This window comes from Panthera onca, chromosome F1 (assembly GCF_046562875.1).
Source record: "Panthera onca isolate mPanOnc1 chromosome F1, mPanOnc1 haplotype 2, whole genome shotgun sequence".
In the NCBI taxonomy this organism is placed as follows: Eukaryota; Metazoa; Chordata; class Mammalia; order Carnivora; family Felidae; genus Panthera; species Panthera onca.
The window spans coordinates 26,938,857-26,962,225 of NC_138355.1; the positions used below are offsets into that span (position 1 = coordinate 26,938,857).

General features: G+C 37.8%; 1 protein-coding gene across 2 annotated transcripts in view; it reads right to left on the minus strand.

The window, feature by feature from the left end:
* The window catches only part of TSEN15 (tRNA splicing endonuclease subunit 15), a 93,437-nt gene extending 74,739 nt beyond the window's left edge, over nt 1-18,698 (minus strand). Inside the window, exons 1-3 of one of the 2 annotated variants that reach the window (XR_014136421.1) lie at nt 18,526-18,698; nt 15,460-15,541; nt 15,084-15,219 (exon numbers count right to left, since the gene is read on the minus strand). Coding sequence is in view for 1 of the 2 variants with exons in the window: in XM_060643725.3 (XP_060499708.1) it covers nt 15,084-15,219; nt 15,460-15,541; nt 18,526-18,648 (341 nt within the window). In the remaining variant the exon portion in view is untranslated. The remainder of the gene's footprint in view (nt 1-15,083; nt 15,220-15,459; nt 15,542-18,525) is intronic. The other variant, XM_060643725.3, reaches the window with a different exon arrangement.
* Nucleotides 18,699-23,369: the final 4,671 nt, after the last annotated feature.

Consider the following 23,369-nt stretch of genomic DNA (forward strand, 5'->3'; position numbering starts at 1 on the left):
GAGAGGGAAACAGAATCCCAAGCAGGCTCTGCACTATTAGTGGGGCTTGAACTCACGAACCATGAGATCATGACCTGAGCCAAAATTAAGAGTCGGACACTCAACCAACTGAACCACCCACACCAACTGAGCCCCCAGTGATGAGTTTTTAGATACAACACCAAAAGTGTGATCCACAAAAGAAAAAAATTACTTAGTTGGGCTCTGTTAAAATTAAAAACTTCTGTTATGCAAAAGGCACTATTAAAAAAATGAAAAAACAAGCCACACGGTGGGAGAAAATATTTGCAAAACACATGTTTGACAAAAGGACTCGTATCCAAAATACATAAACCCTTAAAACTCAACAAAAAGAAAAACAACCAGCGCAAATTAAAAAAAAAGTGGGCAAAAGATCTAAACAGGCATTTCACCAAAAAAGATACACAGGTGGCACATGAACATATGAAAGATGCTCAACATCATATGTCATAGGGAAACTGCAAATTTAAAAACACAAGATACTACTTATGCACCTATGAGCATAGCTAAAACTCAAAACACAAAAAATGCCATGGTGGCAAGGATGCATATTGCTAAGTGAAAGAAGCCAATACGAAAAGGCTACATACTGTGTAATTTCACCTATATAGCATTCTGGGAAAGGCAAAACTATAGAGAAATTAAAAGTTCAGGGGCTGCCAGGGGTTCAGGGTAGGGTCCAAGGGATGAATACATGGAACATAGGGGATTTTTAGGGTGGTGAAACTACTCTGTATGTAATGGTGGACACATGGCATTATGAATGTGTCAAAATCAATAGAAGTGTTCAATAAAGAGTAAACCCTAATGTAAACCATGGGATTTAGTTAAAATAATGTATCAATATGGGTTCATTAATTATAACAAATGCACCACACTAATGCAAGATGTTAAAAATAACACTAATAAACACTGCGTTGGGCTGGGGCTTATATGGGAAACCTCTGTAGTATCTGTTCAATTGTTCTGTAAATCTAAAATTATTCTCAAAACTAAAGTCTATCTATACAGAGAATGGCTCCAAGGGTTTTGGCCTGAGCTTCAGAATGAATAGAGTTGCCATTGACAGACTTGGGGAAAACTGCAGAAGGACCAGTCTAGGTGACAAATTGAGTTCTTTCTGGACATGTTATTTGAGGTATCTTTTAGATCTCAGTGGTGATATCAAAAAGGCAGTCAAACATGGAGAGTTTGAATTGGAGACATAAATTTGGGGGTCCTCAGTATATCAATGATATTTAAAACTGGAACCAGATGAGGTTTTCTAGGGAGTGAGCATGAGGAAGAGAAAAGCTCAGAGATCTAAGCCTTAGAGCATTTTTTTAAAAAAATTTTTTAATGTTTATTTATTTTTGAGACAGAGAGAGACAGAGCATGAACAGGGGAGGAGCAGAGAGAGAGGGAGACACAGAATCTGAAACAGGCTCCAGGCTCTGAGCTGTCACCACAGAGCCCTACACAGGGCTTGAACTCACGGACCGTGAGATCATGACCTGAGCTGAAGTCAGACGATTAACCGACCGAGCCACCCAGGCGCCCCGCCTTGGAGCATTTTAACATGTAGAGGCTAGAAACCTGAAAAAGTTCAGCACAGGAGGCAAAGAAATGGCAAGTGATGGAGAGTTATTAACCTCCTCAAATCCCCAAGTTATACTCTGCACTAATAGCCGATCATTTCCTATCTCTTCAGATGTGTGTATTTTAATTGGAGTCTTTAGAGAGAATGGAAACAAACATTACAATTCCTAATATTCTCATTCAAATAATTTCCCACCTTTGTGTCAGGATATACCTGTGTCTCTCAAAGGCCTCAAAGAGGCAAAACCCCTGCTCTAACTTTCTCTTGTCTTTGGATTCCATTCTGCCTCCCTTGATCTACTACTGCTTACCTGGAGGGTGGTTACTTTTCTCATATTCTGTCTGTCTCTCCTTCCCCCCCACTTCTTCCTCATTCTTCCAACCCTCATCTCTCTCACATCACACACATACACAAATACACACGCACGCACACCCTTGTTCTAGGGCTTTCTCACCAGTTGCAGACAGGTACTCCTTCTGCCGTTACTAATACTCTGTCATAATAAACCATTTGCAATTTTCAGGCTCTCGGTCTTCAATACCTGGCTCATGATGTTACTTCTGCCAGGAACTTGCATTCCTATCCCCATTCCACATGACACGCCTACACATATTTCAAACAACTGGTCTTGCAAGAACGTTCTCAGACTCCCCCACCTCCCACACCACCAGCCGAGGCTGGATCTTCTCCCTCTGCAGTCTTCCTCAGTGCCATGTACACACCTCTCATTACATCTCTCACACTGGATATAAACGCCTGTCCGTCTCAGCTCTAGACGGTGAGCATTATGAGGGCAAGGTCTGTGATATTTTGTACCCCTTACGTCCAATACATAACAGGCACCCAGTAAATGAATAGAAAACCTAGAAAATACTGCCTTTTTAAGTACCTCTAAAGGCAAAACCTGCTTCTACTTTGCTCTAGTCTATAATTACATTTATGTTCGTTATACTTAATGTTAAATAAAACTATAATTATATACATTTTTAACATTTTTACTAAAAGGTACATTATTTTGGTATAAGAACAATAAATAAAATATTAATTTTTCCCTACACATCTCAGTGTTTTAAAATATGGGTTCTTTTTCTTCTCCCAATAAAAACACTGACATAACATATTTAAAGATAAATGTTTGGTCCATTTTTATTATCTGGGTTACTGCTGTGAAAACACATAAACAGCTAATATTTCTAAAGTAATCATGTTCTTTAAAAAGGGAAAATTACTATCAATAGTTTTTAAACAGAATTATTTAAAAGCTGTATTAATTCTAACAAAGAAAAAAGAACTGCAGCTTTTTTGATTCAATGTTGGAAGAAAGGTGAGTGCATTCTTTTGAAAACAATGTAGGGGCCCCCGGGTGGCTCAGCCGGTTGAGGGTCCGACTTTGGCTCAGGTCATGATCTCATGGCTCGTGAGTTCGAGCCCCGCATTGGGCTCTGTGCTCACAGCTCAAGCCTGGCACCTGCTTCTGATTCTGTCTCCCTCTCTCTCTCTGCCCTCTCCCTCTCACAATCTCTCTCTCTTTCGCTCTCTCTCAAAAATAAGGACTTTTTTTTTTTTAATTTTTAAAAAGAAAATAATGTTGTACTAAACAGGTTGATAGGGCTTAATAAGCTGAGCATCAAATTTAAAAAAATCACAGACTACGAATCCTAATTTTGGCTCCGACACTCATTTCTATGTGTAATGAATTGTTTTCACCTCTCTTACCACATAAATTCCCTTAACTGTACCAGGATCAAGGATCTTGACGGAAGAGTGTTGATGAAACCAAACGACTACAGTTCTTAGACTGTTAGCCTTACAGCTGCTGAACTAGCAGATGCCCAATTTGGTATATGGAATGTTGACCCTTTTTCTAAGTTTCTAGAGTAATATTCAGATTGGAAGGTACTAAGAAAGAGAACATTCAGAAACATTTTCTCTCAGATAAAATGGCTGACGGTACCCATTTTAGAGAGGTTATCAATCACCATAAATCAAAATAAATGCCACTAATTTGTGGGAGTGGAGGGATGAAATGGCCGCTGGAAAATCTATCCTCACACGAGCTATCCACTATCCTCTGGACCAAGAGGAGAGGACCGTTTATAATTTAGTCAGGTTTCAAAAGGATGAATGATTAATTCATATTACTAAGCAAGGAATTACAGTTCTTTGTAATATAAGAAATCTACAGATCGTTTCAAAAAACAGTATCTTAACTATCCTTGGTTTTCATAATTGCACAAAATACTTCACTCAGCTTTTTTTTAAACTTGTAATATCCATAAACACAGATAAGCATAAAATATGGAAACTGTGGTTTCAGTTTTCAGCACATCTCTCATATTTTACTGAAGAAACTAAATTGACATTGAATTGGGAGATGACACAGGCTCTCTCAGAAAAGAAAACTCATAGTTCAAAAACAAAAAAAACAGGCACCTGGCTGGCTCAGTCAGTAGAGCACGTGGGGTTGTGAGTTCAAGCCCCACACTGGATATAGAGCTTACTTTAAAAAAAAAAAAACTTGAAAAAAAATTTTTCCTCATAATTTGCTATGTGTCCTGGAATAAATTAATCAAGATACTTTCACACTGGGGCACCTGGGTGGTTTAGTCGGTTAAGTGTCTGACTTTGGCTCAGGTCATGATCCCAGAGTTCATGGGTTCGAGCCCTGCGCTGGGCTCTGTGCTGACAGCTCAGAGCCTGGAGCCTGTTTTGGATTCTGTGTCTCCCTCTCTCTCTGCCCCTCCTCTGCTCATGCTCTGTCTCTCTTGCTCAAAAATAAATAAACATTTAAAAAAGAAAAGCTAGCTTCACATTTACAGCTACCTATAATACTACTACAGAAACCTGTCATACCATTGTCCTAACTTTGTTATAATATACTTCTCCCATTTAGGAACATTCAATAAATATCAGTGGCCAAAGAGAAGCCAAACTATTTGACTTCATTTGCTACCATAGCACTGAAAAAGGTCTCTGGCTTTCATTAGGATTCCTCTGGTTACCTCATCTTTAAATTCATCAGATCTCTTTGACCTCAGTGAATTCATTAATATGATTTTATACCATTGCTGAGTCTGTGGAAACTCTACTCAGAACATTTGCTGTCATTTACCAATCTTGCTACATGGATTCCTAGATTCACTTTAGTAAGAAATAATGTGGAGTACTTCCCATTTGCATATACCATCCAAATATATAACTTAATATAGTATTTTAAAATGTAAGCTAAAAATCATTCTACAGTAGCTTTAAGAGGTATTTTTAGATGAGAGAAAAAGGAGATGTGTCCTTTCCTGAAAGAGACACAAACAACCTCCTACTCCATCAGCATAATTTTCCCACTACATAGTCGGATGCGGGCACTTTACCAATTCTACTTCCCCACTGGAGATCAGCAATTAGTATTGAATCATTATTTTCACAAGGGACTATTACACACAAGACCTTCTGAGACTTGAAATATATATCAAAGTGTTTTAACTATAGACATATATCATATATAACTGCTTTACAGAAATTACAGGTCGCAAAGTGTACTTTTGCTCAAAGTAATGTATTTACCCACTTCCACTCAAATACACATTCACTCTTGCAAGAAACTGTGTAAATTAAATCATGTCCAAAGCCTGGGAAAACAATTAGGAAATGGATACAAAAACTGTTCAGGCATTCTTATAAATTCACACAGATAAAACATTAGATATTGACTAGAACTGTTAACTTTTAAGGTGTCAGTAAATATATATACACACCAACAATAAATAATGGAAAGAATAAGCTATGCAAATACCCATGCTACTCTGCACTCAGTGGTTAGGGAGCAAGGTACCTACTGAAGTGATTTTAAGAGATACGGTAAGATTGTTCATTATCATCACTGGGGAAATGCTTTATAACTAAGTTGTCGTTACCTATGTAAATGATAGACTTTGGGCCAGTTTTACAAACAACAGACTCCAAAATTTAGGATGTAAATAAAGGAGACAGCTTATCATGCCTTCTATGCTATATGTCATTTGTAGACAGCATGGGCTTACACCTCCAGCAAATTACTAACTCCTCTGGCTCTCATGCTTTGTATACTACCCAGATTCCCTAGTAATAAAAATGTGATTTAATGTTTTTGAGGGATACAGAGCATGCACACATACACACACATGCATGCATGCATGCATACCATCAATCAAGCAGCTAAGCAGCGTAGTTTAGGATAGTGATTTACAATTGGGTGTGCTCAGGTTGATTGTGCAGTGTGTGACAAGTAATTTGTTTCTAACAATAAAGTACCAAAGTTGGCAGGTTATGATTCAATATAAAATTAAATAATCATCATTCTCATCCATTTACATTCCACCATGCTTTCCTAAGTGAGAGTCAAAGAGAGAAGTCAGCATCAAGAAGTCCTGGGAACAATACAGGACCAAAGCCTATAATATTAATACTATGTGTCTATGCAGCAATCCAACAAAAGCGAACTGGAATAGTGAGTCAAAACAACTATAATAACAAAGGTTAAAACCACCAGCAAAAGCTAAGCACTAAGTATCGATAGTTACTAAGATCACACAGAGACGTAACCAGACATTATATGCCTACCAATGAAAGAACAGACCACCAGCTATAGTCTTACTAATGTGATCAAATTAAATCTATAAACCCTCTGGTTGCAGCTGCCACTTTGCAGCAAACACAGAGGACAGGGAAACATGTTGCAATGCACCATGAGTGAGCAATTAGCAAACCCAGACTATGGGAAAGTACACAGGTCCAACTGCCCAGATTCTTTAACAGGAAAATTGCTAAGAAAAGAAAGGGATAGAGGCAGAACCAATACATCAGGGCTAGTAAGCTACTGGTCTGTGAGCCAAATCTGAACTTCTGTTTTTGTAAATAAAGTTATATAAGAACACGGCCACACCCACTTGTTTATGTATTGTCCATGGCTGCTTTCACACTAACATGGCAGAGCTGATGAGTTGTGACAGAGACAAAAGAGCCTGTGAAACTAACAGCCTTTGCTATCCAGAGCTTTATGGAAAAAGTGTGCCAATCTCTACTGCAGATTAATGGAGATTTATAAGATACGACAAAAAAAATTTAATGGGCAAAATTCATGAGACACAAAGAACTCTATAAATTTATTTGCAGAGATAAAGTTGATTTTAAATTTTATATGGAAAATAAAAGGACTAGTATAGCAAAAAAAAAAAAAAAAAAAAAAAAAAAACAACTTTGAAAAAGAACAAAGTTGAAAGACTTACACTACCTGATTTCAAGTCTTCCTATAAAGCTACAGTCACCAAGACAGTGTGACACTGACATAAGGACAGACACACAGAGCACAGCACAGACTAGAGAGTCCAGAAAGAGAAGCACACACACGGTCAACTGAGTTTCAACACAGGTGTCACAGTAATTAAATCACACTGGAACAACGGGACATGCATTTGCAAAAACAAAAAAAGAAAAAAAGAATCTTGACTCTTAGCTCACACCACATATAAAATTCAACTCAAAATTAACCACGGACCTAAAAGTAAAAACTAAAACTGTAAAATTTCAAAAGAAAACATAATTGAAAATTTTATGACTGTGGGTTAATAAGCACACACTTCTTACACAGAACCCAAAAATGACAAACTATAAAAGAAAATAAAAAGATTAAATTGAACATCAATCAAAATTAAAACCTCTGTTCCTCTAAAGAAATTAATAAAAGTCATAGACTAAAAGAAAATATTTTCAAAAAAATATTTGATAAAAGAATTGCATCTAGAACACATAAAGAACTCTTACAATTTATGAAGAACACAATACAACCTTTAAAATTTAAGCAATAGATTTGAGCTGATACTTGACAAAGAAAAGGTATGGGTGGCAAATATGTACATGAAAAGATGCTCAGCATCGTTAGTCATTAGGGAAATACAAATTTAAAGTCACAATGAGATATCACTACTTAACTGAATGGCTAAAATTAAATAAACTGATCATCCAAATGGTTAAAACTAAATAAACTGATCATCCAAAATGATCACCCAACTGGAACTTTTATACTTTGCTGGTGAGTATAGAAAGTAACACAGTCACTTTGGAAAATAGTTTGGCAGTTTCTCATAAAATTAAAAATATATTTACCATATGAACATTTCAATGCCTAAATGTTTACTCCAGAAAACTGAAAGCATATGTCTACACAAAGACCTATATGAGAATATGTACAGTGTTTTCATCCATAAAAGCCCCAAACTAGAAACAATCCAAATGTCCAACAACTGGCACCTGGATAAACAAATGGTGGTGCATCCACACAATGGAACACTACTCAGCAATAAAAAGGGGCACACTACTTTAGGCAACAGCATGGAAGAATCTCCAAAGCATTATGCTAAGGGACGGAAGCATGACACAAAGGTTATGATTCCATTGATATGACATTCTGGAAAAGACAAAACCGTAGGGATTGATGACAGAGGAACATGAGGGAAGTTTGGGGAGAATTGTGTATTGGTTACATGACTATACATTTATTAAAAACTCACAGGTCTATTTCCCTAAAATGAGTGATTTTTACAATATATAAATTTTACCTCAGTAAGATTGACTTAAAAAAAAGGCACAACTATACTATAGGGAAACACAAGGAAATTATTACTATAAAACTATGAATAACAGTTACTTTTGTGGGAAGGAGAGGGTTATGCTTGGAACAAAGCACATGGAAGAGGTCTGGGGATAGCTGAAAAGAGTTCTATTTCTTTGCTTGATGGTAGTTACAAGGATTCAAGATGTTTGCTATATAACTCAATCTATACATTTTTATTGTGCAGTTTTCTGTATCTGGTTTTATTTTACAATAAAGATTTAAGACAAGAAACAACGTGTTGGCGGGGATATGGAGGAAAGGGAACACTTGTGCACTGTTGGTGGGAATGTAAACTGGTGCAAACAGTATGGAAGACAGTATGGAGGCTCCTCAAAAAATTTAAAAAAAAATACCATATGACCCAGTAATTCCACTACTGGGTATTTACCCAAAGAAAATGAAAATACTAATTCAAAAAGATATATGCACCCCTAGGTTTACTGCAGCATTATTTACAATAGCCAAGATATGGGGTAACCCAAGTGTCCATCAACAGCTGAATGGGTAAAGATGTGGGGTGTGTGTGTGTGTGTGTGCATCATATATATGTAATATAAATGATGGAACATTACTCAGCCATAAAAAAAAAGAATGAAATATTGGCATTCACAACAACATGGATGAACCCAGAAGATATTATGCTAAATGAAGCAAGTCAGAAAAAGATAAAAACCACATGAATTCACTTAAATGTGGAATCTAAAAAACAAAACAACAAACAGACATAAACCCAGAAATAGACTCATAAGTAGAGAACAAACTGGTGGTTGCCAGAGAGAAATGGGTGGAGGGTAGGCAAAATAGGTGAAAGGGATTAAGAGGTACAAACTTCCAGTAAAAAAATAAATAAGCCATGAGGATGAAAAGTGTAACATGGAGACTACAGTCAATAATTATATAACTTTGTATGGTGACACATGGTAACTATACTCACTTACCGTGGTGAACATCTTATAATGTATGTAACTGTCAAATCACTACGTTATACTAACATAATACTGTATGTTAACTATACTTCAATAAAAAAAACACCAATAAAATAGAAAGAACTCTAATAGCTATGAGACTTCGCTACCTACTATGAGACCTTGGTTCAACTCACTTAATCCTTCATTATCTTTTGGAAACAGCAGAGTATAAATAAAGATACATTTTTAACCTCAGCTTTTTATATGTGAAATTGGGATAAAATAAGTTCTCTATATACTATTTAGAATTTTAATACTGATGAAATGAGAGTATACCTAGGAATATACTTTGAAATATTGTAATGTCTACAAATGCAAAATACTCTTACAACCACAAGTTATAATCTACAGTATCACTCCCCCTGCTTAAAGCCCTTCAGTGACACCATCCATCTGGCAGCAAGTTTTACAGTGTTCTTTGTGGAACCTAGGACTCAACAGACATGCTTCAGGGTCAGGGACTCATGTACATTGCACAGATTGTGCCTTGCACAAGAATGCCTGATGCAAGCAGGTCTGAAATCCGGCTTATGCTGCTTGCCAAGCCTTAAGTCCTGGTGAAGAGACTTTTGTCAGTCCAGGAGGAGTATCTCTAATTCAAAGGCACTCTCTGAGCTAGCTGTAGCCCTATTCAAAGACTCCCCCATAAGTTAATACCTTCTTTTTTGTCAAACAGTAACAATGTGCACTGTCTGAAAAGCTTCTGCATAGTGAAGACAAACCTCCAATGAGCACATTTTAGGTTTCTCTTTCCCTGGCTACAAATGGAGTTGAGCCATTTGAGTTCCTTTTCTGTGACTTGTCTGTTTCTGTCCATGTTTTTTGTTGGTTTGTTTTTCCTGGAGTCACATAAGTTATTCATATACTATGAATCTGTCAGTTATGTGTAAATGTCTTCCCCTACTCATGAAAACTTACATATTATGAGACTATAAACCAATAACCTTTTTTTGTAGTTTTGAACTTTATTTTTTTAAATATTATTTATTGTCAAGTTGGCTAACATACAGCATATGCAGGAGCAATTTACTAACAATCAGTAAAAGGGAAGGTGTAAATGCTAGAAGTCCCAGCCATTCTACCTCTAGACTTTCACCAGAGAAACTCTCATACATGACAACAAAGATATACTTATAGGCTCTTCATTACCATACAACCTTTGATAGCAAAAAATTGAAATCAGTGATGGCTTTCATAATCTAGGTAACCTTTTCCGCCTCATTTCCCATACTTCCCTATTTTTTCATGAGTTCTATTTACTCATTTCTTCATCAGCTACCTTATCCAACATTATTAAGCATCTACTCTGAACCAGACACCATGCATACAGCCAGGCAATCATGCTTAATTACTTGTAGTTGTCCTGCTAAAACATGGCCTCTTACCACCTTCAGGGGGTTTTTCCTGTCCTTCCTCTGGATCCTGCTACAACCTTCTATAAAGTACTTTTCCATACTCGTACTCCATTATCCTTGTTATTCAATTACCTAACAATAAAATAAGTTGAGACAGTCCCAAATTACACATTTAATGAAATCTCAGAACAAAGGAGAATTGTTTTTATTAGATTCCATCCAAAAATTACCAAAAAATGAAATAAAATTTATTTTCCACACCAACATTTAGCGCTAGAACACTATTTTTAAGGAGATGTCTTAAGTACCATCTGATCTCATTTACATGTGGAATCTTAAAAAAAAAAAAAAAGTCCCTAGATACAGACAACAGATTCGTGGTTGTCAGAGGCAGGGGGTAGGCAGTAGACAAAATGGGTTGAGGGAGTCAAAAGGTACAGGGTTCCGATAAAATAAATAAATTATGGGAATATAATGTATAACACGGCAACCACAATTTATAATACTATATTGCATATTTGAAAATGGCTAAGAGAGTAGATCACAAAAGTTCTCACTACAAGAAAACAAATTCTGTAAACTACATAAGGTGACAGATCTTGACTAGGCTTGTTGTGATGATCATTTTACAATGTATACAAATACCAAATCATTATATTGTACTTCTGAAAGCTAATATGATGTTGTATGTCACTTATACCAAAAAAGGGAGTTGTATTGATTAACGTGGTATCCCCAGTACTTAGATCACTGCCTGACACATAACACTCAATAAATATTTGGTAAGTAAAGACTAAAAAGCCTCAGCAATATTATATGACAAATAATGATGTTTAAAAATAAACACAGTGATTTATTATTGAGAAAAGTAAGAGCTGTTAGCTCTCTTACATATATTTTTATGGTGAGCTACCCTCACAAGGTCCTACCCAAATACTTTTTGGACAGATCTCAATGAATTTCTTACCTATGCGAGGCTGCCAAAGATTTAAAGCCAACAATTTTCTCCTCTATGTTACTAATGAAGGAAAATTCCTACATTAACCACAAATGTCGGAAATTACAGCATTACTGTTAGATACATAACATTTTACATATAAAGCATTCATGGAAGTAAAAACAGATAAAAGTATGCCTACTACCTAAAATATCGTTCCTGTTAAAGACCGAGGAACCATACCAAACACACATTCTCTCATTCACACACACAAATCTTTATTTGTTAAAAAGTTATTTGCATACTTTGAGTTGAGAAAATTTTATGCCATAAAAGGCATAATAAATCTAATAGGTGCTGAGCCTCATTTATGCTATTTTCTATATTATTATTCTACTGCTAATATAACTATGAATATTTATATAAAAACCAATATACAAAGACTTAAGCCCTCTGAGTTATTAAATGCAAGAGTGTAAAAATGGCTTACTAAGTTATCCTTTCAACTAATTCTATTTAAGAAGAAAACAAGCTTTATGCAATAAAGCTGGAAAATCAATAATCATCAGTTGGCAAGAACTAGAAATTAATAGGACTCAAATTTGTACCTCTAGACTTATGAAATCATTTTGATTCAAATAGACTACTGATTTTATTTTTTAGGATTAAGTTCAGGTTAATTAAAAATGGTAGTTCCTTGTCCAAACAAATAATATAACAATAATACTAGATAATATAGTATTTGTTGCAATAACTAAAAGACACAGAGGGGGAGTTTTAAGGAATGAATTATTAAGCCTTTTAGATATAGAAAGGCTTGGAAATCATGCTAGTGAAAAATACAAAGTATCAGTGATCAAATTTGATGTCAACTCTATCAACTATTTGTGATCCAAACACACAAAAAAATCTCACAATAAAGGGCCCCTAAGAGAAGGGTGTGAATAGCTTGATATATCAAAACACAATTCTCATAACGAATTATACAAAGCCATACAAAAATACTAATAGAAATCTAAAAATTAGTGTAATTTATAGAATATAACAATAAAAGTAACCAATTATAATAGCTTTGATTTGGAAGGGATCTTACATATTATCTATGGATAATCTAGACCCCTCAATAAAGGACAAAGAAACTGAAACCCAGAGAAATTAGGTATGTCACCAACCATCAAACAAAATATTAAGTGTCAGTGCCAAGACCAGAACCCAGGTCTTAAGTTTTTAGTCCAGTGCTCTTTTTACCTCGATCATAGTGAACCAGAAAAAACAGGTATTTATCAAAGTCCTTCATGTTGGAATTTAAGGTGCTATGCCATCTTCCACGCTTAATACACCTACCCAAATATAGCTATGTTTTTATTTGTCCTTTCTTCCTGACTCACAAGCTCAGAAGCTAGGATCCTCCTCCTTTAGCTCAATATTGATCTCAACTATTTCCTTGAATCCATCCCTTCCCATCTCTCAAGAATCTTGCTCCATGATGGGTGCCTGGGTGGCTCAGACGGTTAAGTGTCCGACTTAAGGTCATGATCTCACAGTTCATGGATTCCATCCCCGCGATGGGCTCTATGCTAACAGCTCAGAGGCTGAAGTCTGTTTTGAATTTGTGTCTCCCTCTCTCGGCCCCTCCCCATTTCACACTCTGTCTCTCTCTCTCAAAAATAAACATTAAAAAAAAATTTTTTTTGAAAGAATTTTACTCTATCAATAATTTTTTTACTCTTCTATTTTCAGCCTTTCTGAATGACAGTTCACAGGACAGCTGGCTTCCCTCAGAACAAGAAAGAGAGACAGAGTGCCCAAGATAGAAGCCATGGTCATTTGTAATGTCATCTTAGAAGTAACATCCCATTGTTTCTGTCTCATTTTATTTGTTACAAGCCAGTCAATAAGCACAGACCACACTCAAGGACAGGGAATTACACAAGGGTGTGATTACTGGAGTACAGGAAGCCAGGTTAGAAGGTGCCTGCTACAGCTTCTAAAGGAAAAAAGCAGGAAGGGGAAACTTGATAACCAGATACCAGGACTTCTGAAGCAGAAATTACGAAAATGTGGCACTGGCACAAGCATAGGTATATTGACAAATGGAATATAAAGAGAGCCCAGAAATAAGCCAATGCACAGATGGAGCTTTGGAAAATGACAGAGGTGATATGTCAGATAATGAGGAAAGAAGGGACTATTCAGAAAATGCAAGTAGAAAAAAATGATTATCCACATGAAAATAAAGTTCCTCCAGTAACCCTCTGTTTGTTCTCCATATTTGAGTCTCTTATGTTTTGTCCCCCTCCCTGTTTTTATATTATTTTTGTTTCCCTTCCCTTATGTTCATCTGTTTTGTCTCTTAAAGTCCTCATATGAGTGAAGTCATATGATATTTGTCTAGAAAGGAAATATTTCTTAACCCAGACACAAAGACATTGATTATTAAAAATATATAATATGATTATATTCAAATTAAGAACTGTTATTCATCAAAAAAATACCTGAAAACAGATTTAAAAACCGGGAAACAACCAAAATGATTATTATCAAGAATATATAAAGAACTCCTACAAGTCAATGAGAAAACTACAAATAATCCAATAGGCAAAGGATATGAACAGGAATTTCTCAAGAAAAGAAAAAATAAATATATAAATAAATGTTCATTATCAGAGATCAGAAAAATGCAAATGAACACTACCAAGAGATAACTCATTCAACTGGCAAAAATCTTAAAATCTGACAATACTAAATGTCAGAGACAATACTACTCCAAAATATCTTGTTTACATTGCAGGTAGAAAGTGAAGTGAGGCAACCACTTTGGAAAACAGTTTGAAATTATCCCCTAAAGTTGAACATTACAACACTCCATCATCAGGAGGGTGGATGTGAAAACTATGGTACCATCACACGATGGAATATAATACACATACAGAACAATGGGTGAATTTCAGCAGTATAATATAGAGTGCATAAAGTCAGCCTCAAAAGATTACATGCCCTTTATATAAGGCATATATATATGCCTTTTTCTGGGAAACAGAGAAGGAGGAGACCCACAAAGTTAGCTCTAAGTTACTGCCAAGAATCTAGTTTTGTTTTGGGAGGTTGATTTGGAGAATGTGTCATGAAATAAAGACATGTTTTCCAACTATGTGTAACTAAGATTTTTTAAAAAGGTTCCAGAAACGCATGACACTTTCTTTGATTTCAACTTGCAGGTTAATCACACTCTTCCCCAACATCTAAAGCAAATATTACCCGTACCAATTATTATGGTATATCTTAAAATATCTGTGTTTCAACTATAAGGTCTTGCCTCCTTATAAGAATGAAGACATTTTCTGTTTCCTTAAGGACAGTATTTCTAACATATATATTCCTTCTCTGAAAAAGTACTGACCATACAATAAGTGCTAAATATTTGTTAAATGTTTATATTTAACTCAGTCCTCAAATAGCCCAGAGTAAAGCTATGATCTCTGTACCCTATATTCCTTTAAAAATATTTACTACTGTGAATTTAATGATTCCTGGTGGAAAGGAAACAACCTGATAAAGCCCAAAATCACCCGCCTACCTGTTATGGCTGAGGGAAGCACTGATGGGTGTAGGCACCACAGTCTGTAATCCTTCTCCTTCTATCTCAGTACCGACAAGGCAGATGAGCTGCAGATCTGGTAAGCCCACACAATTTACTTCATGCCAACTTTTACCTGAAAGTGCATCATTGAATGGACAATAATGTTAATCAAAAATAAAAGATAAAATTCTAAACTTCCACCTAATACTCTGCTGAGCAAACATCACCCATATTATCTTCTCTTCACTTTCTAGTATTTTCTGTTACCCAGTAATTCTCAAAGTATATGAATGAAGAAATGCCATAGCCCAACCCAACCCTCCAGCCCCCCCACCACAGGCCCAACAACAAAACAATAAAACAAATAACTTACTCTCCATGAGGTCCAGGTAAACCAAGAATGCTATGTAAACTTGGCTGGCATCTCCTATATCTAATTCCATCATTTCTAAATACTGGAAATGAAAATGTAATTGTCAGAGAGGTGAGAATGTCTTAATATTTTCTTTCACTCGATCAATTACTCATTACACATATACAAAAAAGTAGAAGACTTTCTTCTAGGTATAGTGCAAGTTAGAAGGCAATTAATACCTGATCCCCATCTCTAAAAAAAAAAAAAAACAAAAAAAAAACCAAAAAACCTGAAATTGTTAAGGCAAACACATGCACACTTGCAACTGTTAGGCAAATAAGAACTCATGACAGTAAGTGATGAAAAACCAGTGTGTAGAATAAAAAAGAAACCATGACACAAGTCAGAGCTCTACTCAGGTGGATCAGTTTGTGAATGTTTCATGGCAGAGATGGATACAAGTTGGGCCCTGAAAGGCAGATATGATTTGAGGAAATAGAGAAGTCAGGGTAACAGTGTGAATAATCACACACAGGTGGGAATAAGCCACACATACTCAAGGGCCTCTAAAGAAACCTATCTGCCAAGAATAGAGACTTTAAAAAAAAAATCATTAAATGTTTATTTTGAGAAAAAGAGAGAGAGAGAGAGAGAGAGGTAGAGTGAGTGTGAGTGAAGGAGGGGCAGAGAGAGAGAGGGAGACAGAATCCCAAGCAGGGTCCACTCTGTTAGAGCAGAGCCTGATGAGGAGCTTGAACTCATGAACCATGGGAGTCAAAATCAAGAGTCAGACGCTGAACCGACTCGACTGAGCCACGCAGGCACCCCAAAACATTTTTTAAATAGGATTTCTGTTGCAGCATGTTTGTGGAAGCCACTATTTCCATGGTCTCTGTTTGCCTGTGAAGAAAGTCTGCTAAAATACCACTCCCGCTTCGTTCAGACTTGTTGGTCAGCGCTGGGGGAGCATTCTTCAGTGGGCTATGCCTGCAAGGGAAGCCTGAGGTTTTCCAACTATCCCAGTGACTCAGTGGGTGAGCAGGCCTAAAGTAGAGGTGAGGCATCGGCAGACCCACATGGGTATAAACTTTCAGTCCTTTCTCCGACTAGCTTTGTCCTAAGTGTGTACAGGTCCGGGAGAACAGGGGTTTTATTAGTTGTCCCCCTCATACCTCAGATGTGTTTGAAAATGACAATGAAAAGGTGACTGGAGACCAGGTTGCAAGGGTCTTGATAGTCAAACCAAAAGTTTGAATTTTACCCATAAAGAAACACTGAGGATTTCTAAGCATGAGACCAATATAATGAAATTGATGTTGCATACTATATATATTTTATATATACTATATAGTACTTACTAAATGTTCAGTGCTTTACATTAACTGATTTAATCCGGTAATGACCCTCTAAAGTAAGTACTATTACTATCCCCATTTTACAGATGAGGAAACTGAGGAACAATGCAATTTGAAAACTTCTCCCTGGCCCCCCTCAAAAAATCACAAAGCTGGTGACATAACAGGTTTTCAGAGTCCGGCAGTTACTCAAAGTCTCAGGCAGAGAACTATTGGGTTCATGCTTCTTAAGGGTGTTATGATTATTCTCCCTTTTTAAAAAAAATATAATTTATTGTCAAAATGGCTAACATACAGGGTATACAGTGTGCTCTTGGTTTTGGGGGTAGATTCCTGTGATTCATCGCTTACATACAACACCCAGTGCTTAGTCCAACAAGTGCCCTCTCAATGCCCATCAACCATTTTCCCCTATCGTCCACCTTTCCAACCCTCAGTTTGTTCTCCGTATTTAAGAGTTTCTTATGGTTTGCCTCCCTCCCTCTCTGTATATATTTCTTCTCCTTCCCTTCCCCCACAGTCTTCTGTTAAGTTTCTCAAGATCCACATATGAGTGAAAACATATGATATCTGTCTCTTTTTAGGGCACTGAGTAACATCTCCATGTTTGTTTTTCTCACCTTGACCAGGAATAAGGGGACAGAGGAGGAGGATAAAATCAAGAAAGAGAACATGAAAAGGGGTGAACTCTTTTCAGACTTCTATCTTCAAAAATGTTTCTTTCCTTGACTGTTTTTAGATAATTATCTATGGCATACTGCTCCCCAGCAGAAGACTGCAATGGTACTAAAGTTACTAGACCCCTCTCTGAGATTCCTACAAAACCCCCATCTCCATTCACTGTCCGTTCATTGTTTGGGAATTACTGGTCCAAGGCAGCAATTTGCCAAACAGAAGCAAGCAAGGTGCTCTATCTTCTTTGCTGCTTTACCAAAAAATACACCCACATTATTAAGCAGTTTTGCTTTGGGGAAGAATGTATTCAAATTTTAAAAGATATCAGAAAAATTAGGAATTCGTACTTCAGCAAAATCACAACGGCACACTCTGGGCTCAATGCTAAGTGCAAAGGTAGCTGTGCCTAAACTTTTATCTTCTTATGCATCCAAGGCTCGCAGACTGTTTTTGCTGTGGTTGTTGGGTTACTGCAAGGATTAAATGAGACCCTTCTCAGGAGGAGCCCTACGTTATTACTGGGCTCTGCCTTGAGAGGCGCTGGATTTAATGTCTTGCCCTGGAATGGCTGGGGGGGAGGGTGTGTGTGTGTGTGTGTGTCGGGGGTGGGGTGTCCGAGCAATAGTTCAACTGGAATGGCTGGGGGGGAGGGTGTGTGTGTGTGTGTGTGTGTGTGTGTGTGTGTGTCGGGGGTGGGGTGTCCGAGCAATAGTTCAACTCTGGCTGGGGTGCGTGCGTGCGTGTGTGTGTGTGTGTGTGTGTCGGAGTGGGGTGTCCGAGCAATAGTTCAACTCTGGCTGGGGTGTGTGTGTGTGTGTGTGTGTGTGTGTGTGTGTGTGTCGGAGTGGGGTGTCAGAACAATAGTTCAACTCACTGAAACCAACAAAAACAACTGGCTGCAACAGGCAGTGTGCACACGGGTCCCCCTCCGCGAGGTTCGCGCGCAAACTCGGCGCCAGGGCCCCCAAGGCAGTCGAGGGCCGAAGGGGCGGCGCGGCCTTCCACCTGGGGTAGGGGCCTGGACCGGCGCCCTGCTCCTCTCGCGCCTTCTGACCTTAGGGTGAGTGCCCATCCAGGCGTCCTCCGGGGCCCATGAGTGGGCGCCGCCGCCGCGAACGCCGCCTGGGCCCAGGCCGCTGCAGCCCGGCGTGGGCTCGGCACCGCCGCGCTCCTCCATGCCGGGCTGAGCGGGTAGCCGGTGGTGCACCGCGCCCCGCGCCCGGCCGGAAGCAGTGGCGCGCGCGGCTGGGTTCCGCTTCCCCGGCGCGCAGTGCCTCCTGGCGGAGGGGCGCAGATCCTCAGAGGAGGAAAGTTCCATCAGCCCCTCCCTCCGGCCAACGGAGCTAGCGCCTGATCAAATGCGCTCTATAGTTTCCCTCTGCGCTCACTCAAATCTGGGCAGATGGTTGGCGGAAGAAAGTTCAAGAATACCCTTAGCCCAGAAGCTCTTAATTCTCCTTACAGCAGAGCAATTTGCAGCCCCGTTGAGAAAGTGGGGAATACTTCAGGCCTCTTTGCCTTCAGCATTGGCTCCAGGGCTCCTTCTCCTGAGAAAAGGAGAAGCCTCATTCATTGCCCTGTCATGTAAGTTTAAAGTGTGAAAGTCGATGAGATCTCTGTAGAAGAAAGTGGAATGAAGAAAGACCAGACTGCCAAGGGCCATGTTTTTAGGCTGGATCCACCTTTCAGGATTAGAGGAGCAGAGCCTGAAGCATAGACTTGTTGAATGAGCCGTCAGAAAAGTAAGATGCAAAGCGCAGTGAGTATGTGACGTGGAAGCCAAGGATGAGGAGTTTCAGATAGGCAGAGTAGGACATTTTAAGCATTTATGGCTTTACTGTGAGTGAAATGGGGAGACACTGGAAGTTCCTGTTACGTTTGAACAGGATCCCTGTGACTGAGGTGTTGAGAATAGATCTTAGGGCGCAAGAGTAGAAAGAGGGACCTGTTAGGAGGCTGTGGGTTTAATCAAGGTGACAAGTGACTCTGTAAGATTCAAAGTCCCAGGAGGGGATAAAATTCTGTTTTCAAACGCGACAAAGACCCTACTAGACCATTGCCCAGCAGAAAACATCTATAAAACTTGTACATAATGCTAAAAGCAACTACCTGGATATACTAAAATGTGAACAGAAGCTTGCTGACTCTGGTAGGAAGGGCAAGTTTGCTTGGAGAAGGGCAGATGAGGAACTATACAAGGAAGTTCCCCTTTCGTTGGCATTCAGCTTGAAGCTAAGTGCATTCCAGGAGTCAGGCTCAGCAGCATCAGGGGTACATGCAGAAAACGTCTCAGTTTTGTTTTGTTTTGTTTTGTTTTGTTTTGTTTTGTCTGGTGAACCAGAAGAACGAAGCCAGGAAACACTGATGAAAAGACTAGAAAAATCCTGGAACGGAATGAGCCAGAGAGGGGGAATCCTCTAATTCTGCTCACATCTCTGACAGATCCTTAACCACCAGAAACAGAATCACAGCAGTTCAGTTACACACAAAATGTCTGAACTGAGACCAGAGCTGCTCCCAAGAGACAGAGTTTACAGTTCAAATCCATGCAAGAAAATTACCTACAAAGAAAGTAACATTCATCATAGAAAAATAATAGAATCCAGAACCTCTACATTCTATCCTTCATAAAAGGATGATTCAAAATTACTGACATACGAAAGTCAAAATGGATCCCATTTTTTAGTCTGACTCTGGGATGAATCACATGTTGAAACTGACAGATAAGGATTTTAAAGTAACTATTATTACTCTCCTCAATAAAGTAAAACAAAACATGTTTTCAGTAAATAAAATCTCAGGAGACAAAAATCTCATGAAAGAGACAGAGAGAAAAGAACCAAATGAAAAATTCTAAAAATCAAAATTTCACAAATAAAAAACTTCACTGGGTAGATTTAACAGCCAAATAGAAATTACAGAGGAAAAACTAAGGGAACTTGAAGGTAATCATCTAAGAAATCATTCAAGGTGAACAACAAACAAAAGTCATTTAAAAAAATTTAACAGAGCCTCGGAGACCCACTATATGACATCAAACAATCCAGCATACGTGTAAATGGACATACCAGAAGGAGAAAAGAAAGAGAATAAGGCAGTGAAACAATTAAAGAAAAAAAAATTGCCCCACATTTGATGAAAGAGAAATTTGCACATACAAGATTCTACGTGAATAACAATTAAAATAAACATGGCAAAGCCCACACTGAAATCAAACTGTTAAAAGCCACATGAGAAGCGTGACTGCATTAGAGAGAGAGATAGGGAGGGAGGGAGAGGAAAGGAAGTGAGGGAGGGAAACTGAGAGAAAGAAGAAAAGAAAACGATAAAAGAAAGCAATGCTTTCCACACAGGAAAAAGAAGAGCATCTATTCCTGATGTGAGGGAAAACCACACATCAGATTCATCGCAATGTATTGCATTTGAATGAGGCCATTAACCTTTATTTCCACAAAGCAGCTGCTAAGCCCCAAAGAAGTAAATGACACTGAAATTAGTAGGCTCCCTGAAGCACTGAACAGAGACACTAATTCCAGCAATTAGAAGTAAATAAATCTCTCTGACTCCTAAAGATCCCAATCAGTTCCAATGATGGTATTTATAGAAGCATTAACAACATTTTGTTCCTAATAAGAGTAGAGGGGAAATTTTGTAAATCAGTAAGGAGATCCAATGGAATTAGGTACTATGTGGACAAGGCTCAAACATCTTCAGGGGAAGATTTTCACCTTAAGCTTAAGAAAAAAGGGAGTTAGGGAATCCATAAGGATGCAGAAAGAGCCATAGACAAAAAACAACAGGCTAATGCTATCCTTTGGCAAAAAGAAGTTCTATACCTTGGAAAAAAACATGACATTTAAGCATGAATATTAAATGCTTCTAATTTTTTTTTTTTTTTTTGAGAGAGAGAGAGAGAGAGAGGGAGAGAGAATCTTAAGCAGGCTCCACACTGTGTGTGGAGCCCAACATAGGGCTTGATCCCACGATCCTGGGATCATGATCTGAGCAGAAATCAAGAGTTGGACACTCAACCAACTGAGCCATCCAGGTGCCCCTAAATGCTCTAATTTTTAATGTCGTTGTCCAGTACAAAGAGTTGAAAACTGAAAATGGACTGTATCTTGGCCTCCATATTAAACAATAAAAACATACGTAATTCTTGGTAATTGGGAATGACTAAGACAGAAAACAAAGACTTTACGTCTGTAAACTTAGTGTTTAAAGCACACAAAATGACTATGGTGGCCATCTAGAGTGAAATCCACCAGAGAACTGGTTAGAGTTTCAGCTTCTCATGGACTAAAGAATACCTCCTTTTACAAATGCTTCAATAGCTTACTATATTAGAGAACCAAAGTGGTTAGGAAAAAAACTAGGTAAGTAACAACAAATAAAATTCTCTTTGAGTATTCTGAATGTAATCAAATTCCGTGTAATCTGGCACTTGCTCTCCTGATTTTCCATTTTGATATCTGAGCCAGACCATTTTTATTCCTACCCAAAAAAAAAAATGCAATGTCTGGACAGAGACATATTAATTCAGTTAGAGCCTCAAGGGAAAAAAAGTGAACTTTGAATTGTGATGTGAATTTTTAGCATTAAAAACAAAGCTTCTTACACAGTATTATGTAAGATAATGATCTCAAGCTGAAAAATGAAGGCTAGCATTCTGGATTAGCTTTTAATACATTGGTTGTAAGAATGCTCATATATATCTTGTTGCTGCTTTTGTGCACGAAACAATTTCCCATTCTCTGTGTTTCAAGGAAAATAGGTGAGATGTTTATAGTTATAGTAAAATATTTAGAATGTTATGATATTTAACCATGCATATGAATGAGCATATATGAGGACCTCTATAATATAGAAGAGCAACACTTTTCAGATTATGTTATTGAAGCTTATTAGAAAAGACCTAAATAAATAGACAGACCTATTATGCTTCGAGAGAGAAAGATTCAGTATTGCAAAGGTGGTAATTTTCCCCAGATTGATCTATCAATTCTAGCAACTCTAATTAGAACCCCAACAGGGATTTTCCTAATATCTGATAAGCTGATTCTGAAATGTGGACATAAAAGGGCCAATAATAACCAAGACCCTTCAGATGAACAAGCAGAGGGAAGTTATTATAAAGGTCTGTAATTAAGAGTATGTGCTATTGGTACAGGTATGTGATAGATAAACCGATGGAACCAAGTACAGTGTCATACAAATATGGACAGAAATGATGTTGTAGATGTGGGGAGGAGTCAAAGCAATTATATATACAAATATATACACATATGTATATTTGCATAAAAGAAATTGGATTCCTAATTGCACTATAAATAAAATCAATTCCAGATAGATTAAAGGCTTAAAGTGAAATCCAAATACATAAAGATTTTATGACCCCCAAGACAGAAAAGGATTTCCTAAGCAAAACACAAAAAGTACCAACCGCATGAAAAAAGTTTGATAAATTTCACTATATTTCAATTAAGAATTTCTGAGACAAACACAGTGTGAGGGAAAAAGCCATACACTTGCAGAAGGCATCTGTAACACATAACTGAAAGGAAAGATTCACATCCAGAATATATACAGAACTTCTAAAAATCAATTAAGAAATGAAACTGGGGTGCCTGGGTGGCTTAGTCGACTGAACATCTGACTCTTAATTTCAGCTCAGGTCATGATTTCATGGTTCATGAGATCAAGCCCCACATCAGGCTTTGCACTGCAAGTGTGAGGCCAACTTGGGATTCTCTCTCTCTCCCTTTTTCTCTCCCCTTCTCCCACTTGTACTCTCTCTGTCCCTCTTAAAATAAAAATAAATAAACATTCGAAATATGGAGAAAAAAAGAATTGAAACAAAACATTCTGTAGAAAAAAATAGGAATAAATGGGAAAAAG